The sequence below is a fragment of the Amphiprion ocellaris genome, chromosome 16 (assembly GCF_022539595.1).
Source record: "Amphiprion ocellaris isolate individual 3 ecotype Okinawa chromosome 16, ASM2253959v1, whole genome shotgun sequence".
Lineage (NCBI taxonomy): Eukaryota > Metazoa > Chordata > Actinopteri > Pomacentridae > Amphiprion > Amphiprion ocellaris.
The window spans coordinates 31,968,540-31,974,867 of record NC_072781.1 but is presented as its reverse complement, the minus strand read 5'-3'; the positions used below and the strand labels follow the sequence as shown (position 1 = coordinate 31,974,867).

General features: G+C 43.6%; 1 protein-coding gene across 1 annotated transcript; it reads right to left on the bottom strand.

The window, feature by feature from the left end:
• Positions 1-262: 262 nt before the first annotated feature.
• LOC111562821 (early growth response protein 2b-like) lies at positions 263-3,299 on the bottom strand. Its single transcript, XM_023261560.3, has 2 exons — positions 2,424-3,299; positions 263-2,291 (listed from the first exon to the last, which is right to left on the bottom strand). The coding sequence occupies exons 1-2, from the start codon at positions 2,572-2,574 to the stop codon at positions 1,231-1,233; spliced, it is 1,212 nt and encodes a 403-aa protein (XP_023117328.1). The 5' UTR covers positions 2,575-3,299; the 3' UTR covers positions 263-1,230.
• Between the last annotated feature and the right edge of the window lie 3,029 nt (positions 3,300-6,328).

The window sequence follows — 6,328 nt, the reverse complement described above, 5'->3', positions numbered from 1 at the left end:
ATCATCTGTAATTTAACAAAAATGAGTAAAGTCTGTAAAATAACAGTAAAATGTTTCAAACCATTAGTTTAAAACGGTTTCATAAATGCTTTTTTTTTTTCTTTACCACAGTGATGGAGGCCGAAGACATGAGAAACGGGTCTGGACTGGTTCGTCCACAAACTTTAGGTAAGAAGCTCTAAACTCTAAAGATTGTTCCACCAACAGCCAAAAATACTTCACCTGACTTCATAAAGCAACAACAGGACACAGCAACTGAACAGGTCAACATTTATTTGCATGGACAAGAAGCATCAGTCCTTCAGAATAAAAGCTTTAGTGCTCGTCTTGTTTGCATAAAAATTATAAAACACGACAACAGAACTTTTTTTTCTCCAGTTACTCTTGTATCTTACATTCATCTGGTAGAAACGCTGGTCAGGAAACCTTCCAAAAATAAAAAAATCAACCATAAAATTACAGATTATCAGGCTACAATCTCATCAGATCCCAACATGCTGTGTGAGACAACATTTCTAACATGATAGAAAACCTGCACGTTAAAAAAAAAGCTTCATTTTGCTGCATCTAGCCAATAAAAAGTCCCACTTTAGCCCCGCCCCCAGGCTGTGACGTCCCTTCAGTGCACTCAGACATCACTTCCTCCTTTATTGTTTCACGTTTTTGCAAAATTGCAGAGCTTGACATCTTGTTTCTGTGGACATTTGAGTGCCGACAGTGTAAAAACTCTGGAGAACAGCAGCTAAAATCAGCTGATAACTGGACAAAAATACAAAATGTCTTAATCGGTCATAGAAATCCTGTGACTTTTGCAGCTGAAGATGGGTTTGTTTTCTCTTCTTTCCTCTACATTTTCTCAGGCCATCGCCATAAAATTTGATTTTAGGTCAAAAGTCCAGAAGTCACTTCAGTGTGACTCCTATTTCTCTGCTCAGCTGCAGGATCTTGGTTTCATCTTTGCTGCCTGAACTGTAATTGAATCCCTGAGAGCTTGAAGCACAGACAGTAGGAGCTGCTGGTGGTTTGGACTGGCACATGCGCACCACGGGCTCCAACCAAACCTTTAAATTTCAATGTTTGAACTCTGGATGGGTGAGGAGTTGTTTAGTGATAAATAAGAAGATTCTGGTTCTGATTCTCCCTGATTTATTTTTTTAAAGATATGGCTTCCAAGTTTAAGTGTTCCTTCCTGTGGGGTTAATTTAAACTACAGGGTAAGTTTGGGGCGGATTAGGACGCCGAGGATTTCTTCTCCTTCTGCCGCAGGTGGATCTTCATGTGCCGCCGCCTCTCGTCGCTCCGGGCGAACTTCCTCCCGCACTGGTCGCAGGAGAACGGCTTCTCCCCGGTGTGCGTGCGGATGTGCGTGGTGAGGTGGTCGCTGCGGCTGAAGTTCCTCATGCAGATGCGGCACTGGAACGGCTTGTGGCCGGTGTGGATGCGCAGGTGTCGGCTCAGCTCGTCCGACCGGGAGAACCGCCGGTCGCAGCTCTCCGCCGGGCACGGGTACGGCCTCTGGTGGACGGGCGTCTTGCTCGGTCGGTTCGGGTACTTTCTGGGTCTCAGGATCGGCCTGAGGGGGAGGTTCTGGTGGTTTGGGAAGGCGGCGGCCATCGGACCGTCGGCGGCCGGCGAGGGCGCACTGAGCGTAAAGTTCCTGATGGTGTTGAGGGGCGTGAGAGGCGGCGGGACCCGGAGGGAGTCCAGGGGGTACGGAAGGGACTTCCTCTCCGGGAAGGCGGATTGGATGTCTCTCTGGCAGCTCTGCTGGTAGAAGCCTCCGTACTCGGGCATGATGGAGAGCAGCGCCGCGCCGTCAACTGTCGGTTTGGGCGCAGAGTTGTAGGTGGGGGGCGGGTGGTAGGACACGGCGCAGGTGGACGTGGCCAGGTATCCCCCTGCAGACTGATCCTGGTACATGTCACCGCTGCATGAGTAGGACGGGGCCGGGTGAGGGTGGGGGTGAGGGGGCGCGTACATGTGGCTGATGTCTGGCTGGCCGTGCGCCATGGTGCCGTCCCCGGCGTCCTCTCCTCCTCCTCCTCCTCCTGCGTAAATATCTGGCGACGCTGAGGGCGAACCAGACACCGTGAGCGACCCCGGGGTGGCGATGTCCGCGCTGACCACGTCGATAACGTCCCCCGGTGTCCACGGTCCTCCTGCACTCCTGGAATCCAGAGAAAACTTGCCGGTAAACGCCACAGGGTGCGTGCGTAAAGTGGCCACGTACTGCGCCAAGTCGCCCTGGAGAGGCAGCTCAGGCGCGCTCTTCTCCTCGAACAGAAGGTTTCCTGGAAAACACAGAAAAGTCAAGTCAGTCAGAAAGTAAATTTAGAGGAAATTCCGTTTCACATCTTTGACATTTTACGCACGAGGACACCGGTTATTCTGTGCATCATTTTTACGCAGCTCCAAATCCTTACCGCCTCCATTCTCATCAAGTTTCCCTTCTTGTTCCTCCTCCCCTACAGCCTCTTCTTTAAACACCATCGAGCTTTCTGCGTACACATCTTTAGGAATATTATCTACAATGCTGAGAGACGCAGAAACTTCATCAACTATCTTCGCCGTCATTCTCTGAGATGATTTAAACCTAATTTATATTTAAGTCTCCGCTTTGCTGTCTGACTGGCTCTCAGACGGAATGAATATTTCCCCTCATTTTGTCTGTTCCGCCTCTCATCTCTTGTAAATAGCTCCTGGCCGGTGCGTTATGGTTATAAAGGGAATCTCTGGGTGTCCCGTTGCGTCATTCACCAAATATGGACTTGAGTTTGTTTTTTTTTTTGTTTGTTTTTTATAATTAGAGGGAACTCCAGAAATAGGACTGGTGGAGGTCGCCGTGACGAAACGTGGAATAAATCAAAACCATATCCAGTTTAGGTAAATAAACTCCAAATATTACAGGTGAACGGTTCGGTTTGAAAGAGATTTTTGACTTTTATCCCAAACATCGGAGCTTGTTGCTGCCTTCAGGCTCATTTAGAGGACAGAAAAAAAGCTCCATCATTCGGAATTCCGGTCACACTTTCTCCATAAATGGATTCTCCGGTGAGGTGAGAGGAGCTGTCTGCTTATATGGCTGGTATCCGGCTAAATCGTGTTACATTGTGTTGTCTTTGTGCCAGCTGAGCCCACACACTGACTGCTCGGACCCATTTGTTTTCTCCGCTACCTTGTCAGAAACAGATTATTGCTCCGAGTCCGGCTATTGTTGGAGATAGATGGGCTGATTACTGAGAGGATAATCATTTAATTCATTTCCTCGGGAAGCTGCTGGGCATTGTTGGACACAAATGGAAAGGAGATTGCAAAAAAATGTAAAAATTAAACAACCTGCATTTATAATTTAGTCTTAAAGCTGTCAGACTGATGCAGAACAGAGCTGCTACTGTTAGACTAAATCAAAAAACAAACAAGTCTTGGAGCATTCAACTGATTTACAGCACAAATGTCCCCAGTGTCGAAATCGAATCTCTGAATCAACCACTGAGATCAAATTAAGATATCAGAAACGATGGTACTTTTCCCATTTGCTATTTAAGTTCACTACTTTTTATTTTTAGTCGTGTTGTGCTTACATTTTATTGTTTTTCTATCAGGCACTAAATTTATTCTCATGCTATGCAATTTTTTTTCTGAACAAAATCTGGTTTGCTCGCTTTTTTAAAAAATGATATTGTATAATTTTTAGTTTCCAGTTTGGCTGATAGGAAACAGAAATTATCCGTCTTGAATGGACGTTAGAGATCTCCATCCAGGATGAGTTAACCTGATCACCTGCATATTTTCGTTTTTTCTGTAAGTTTGAGACAAGAAGCAGAATTAAATGGAAGACGAGGCCTAGAGGATGGAGGCAGAAATACATCTGTAAATTGGTGGTGTTTCTGCTCTCACTGATTTGCTGCCAACTGAGAAAATCTTGTCCAAAAATCGCTCAAAAAAATGCCATAAGTGACAAACTTGTCCAAAATAGCATAAACCTTTTCAAATTACTTGAAACTTGTCCAAAATGACTCAAAACTTTCTTCAAAATGAGTAAAAAATGCACCAAAAATGACAGAAATCTGTCCAAAACGACTCAAAATTTTTGCAAGATGACTTAAAAATTGTCCAAAGTGACTCATGTCCACAGACGGGAAGCTGAATTAAATGAAAGATGAAGCTCCAAAGATGAAGGCAAAAAGACATCTATAAACTGTTGGTGTTCCTGCTCTCACTGCCCTGCTGCCCACTGACCAAAAACACCATAAATGACTAACTTGTTTGTAATTTAAATTTGTTCAAATTACTCAAAACTGATTCCAAAATTACTCAAAATGTGTTCAAAGTGGCTGAAAACCTGTCCAAAATGACATAAACCTGTGCATTAACTTCAAATTTCTGCAAAATGACAAAAAAAATCTATCCAAAGTGACTTTAAAATTATGTCCAGAGGCAAGAAGCTGTTTAAAATGAAAGAGGAAACTCTGAGGATGGAGACAGAAATACATCTTTAAACTGCTCTGAGTGACATAAACTTGTTCAAAATGGCTTAACATTTGTCTGAAGTGACTCAGAACCTGCCAAAAGTTACATAAATCTGTTCAAAGCGTTTTAAAGTTTATGCAAAATGACCCAAAAATGCCTCCAAACTGACACAGAATTGTCTGAAATGACTCCTGCCCACAGAGGAGGAACTGGAAGATTCAGAGGATGAGAGTAGAAAGACAAGAGGACATCTCTTTAAAGTGTTGGTGCTCACTGCTCTGCTGCCAACTGGTAAAAACATGTCCAAAATGACTCAAAAGTTGCTCAGAGTGACTCAAAACCTGCCCAAAAATTACCTAAATCTTCCAAAATTACTTAATACTTGTGCAAAGTGACAAACTAGAAAAGCACTGAGAGAGCTCAGTACTCCTCCAAGGCTGCTCATTCCCCCATATGGTATTGTCAGAAATGCAGCATTTGTTTATTAGTTATTGATGATCAGAAATCCCGACGGCATAGAATGTGGACATTTAATATAGATGTACTCACAAACAAAATGACCTTGCATTAGATTAGCATTTCTTTTTTTCCAACAAAGTTAGACAGGGTGATTTTTTTTACCTGGCTGACATGTTTCGACTACATCTGCAGTCTTCCTCAGACTGTCATCTAAAGTGTTGAAGTGTTGTTTTTATCAGGTGATGGTCTGACAGATAAGGCCATGCCTTCTGCTGTCTGATGGTGCCTGGAGGATGGAGTCCCAGGTGGAGTCCCGGCTCATGGAATCGTTGGCCTGCTTTCTGTTCTCAATGACCTCTTTTATCCACCTCAAAATCAGTTCTGATATGTCTGAGGAAGTACGTCTTCCACCAAAGAGTGCACTTGGTAAAGTTGGAGCACAGATATTAGTGGATGTTCCATCTATAGTAACAACTGCAGCAGGACGAACTATGAGCTGAGTACTTGGTCTCGCTCTTACTTTACTGCTAAACATGTTCCCTCAACTCCATGTCCTCTTTTTGATGGGACTCAGAAACACCCCCACAATTTAATCAATTGTTCCTTGTATCATTTCTGATTGATAAGTCCTGATAAGTCCTCAGTGGTGGATTTGTTGTAGAATCACAATCATGTGATCATCAGCATTCAGCTGACGTAGTGTTCACTTGTTGTCATGGTTACAGTGACACTGTGCTGCTATCTGGCAATGATACAGAAATCTTCAGCAAATCTGTAGATCCAGACTATAAGCTGCATCACTGGCAAAATCTAATCACTTGGTCCTTGTGTCATTTCTGACCTTCTTTGACAATGTCATCCAAATCTGTTGGTCTGTTTTTGAGTAATGTTGCTAACAGACAGACAGACAGACAGACAAAACAAGGCCGATCGCCACATAACTCTGTTGTGTTCCTTGGCAGAATAATAAATACAGCTCAGTGTTGGTACAGGATGTACAGATGTGTCATCTAAAGCTTATATATCTTTTGGGAAAAGACAGTTACGAAGACCACAGTTATGTGACTTTGTTGTCTTTCTAATTATGTATTTCCAGTCTTTAACTTTAGCAGTTTTTAGCTGAATTTGGATTTTCTTGAACTTGATTTTCTGACCGTCCCTAAAATTTCACCCAAATTCATTTGTCCATTTTTGAGTAATGTAACAGACAGACAAACGGACAAACCAACGCCGATCGTCACATCACTTGGTCGTGTTCCGAGTCCAAAATGACTCTAAAATTGTCATGTCCACAGACGAGAAGCTGAATCAGAGACAAGACTCGGAGAATGAAGGTAGAAAGACTTCTGGAAACTGGTGGCGTTCTGAAGCTCACTGCACTGCTGCCGACTGACCTTTC

Excerpts from the sequence above, each read along its gene's own strand:
- LOC111562821 (XM_023261560.3), bottom strand. The coding sequence starts at position 2,574 with ATGACGGCGAAGATAGTTGATGAAGTTTCTGCGTCTCTCAGCATTGTA. Across the intron at positions 2,292-2,423 it reads ACTTGATGAGAATGGAGGCG|GAAACCTTCTGTTCGAGGAG; the intron begins GTAAGGATTTGG and ends TGTGTTTTCCAG.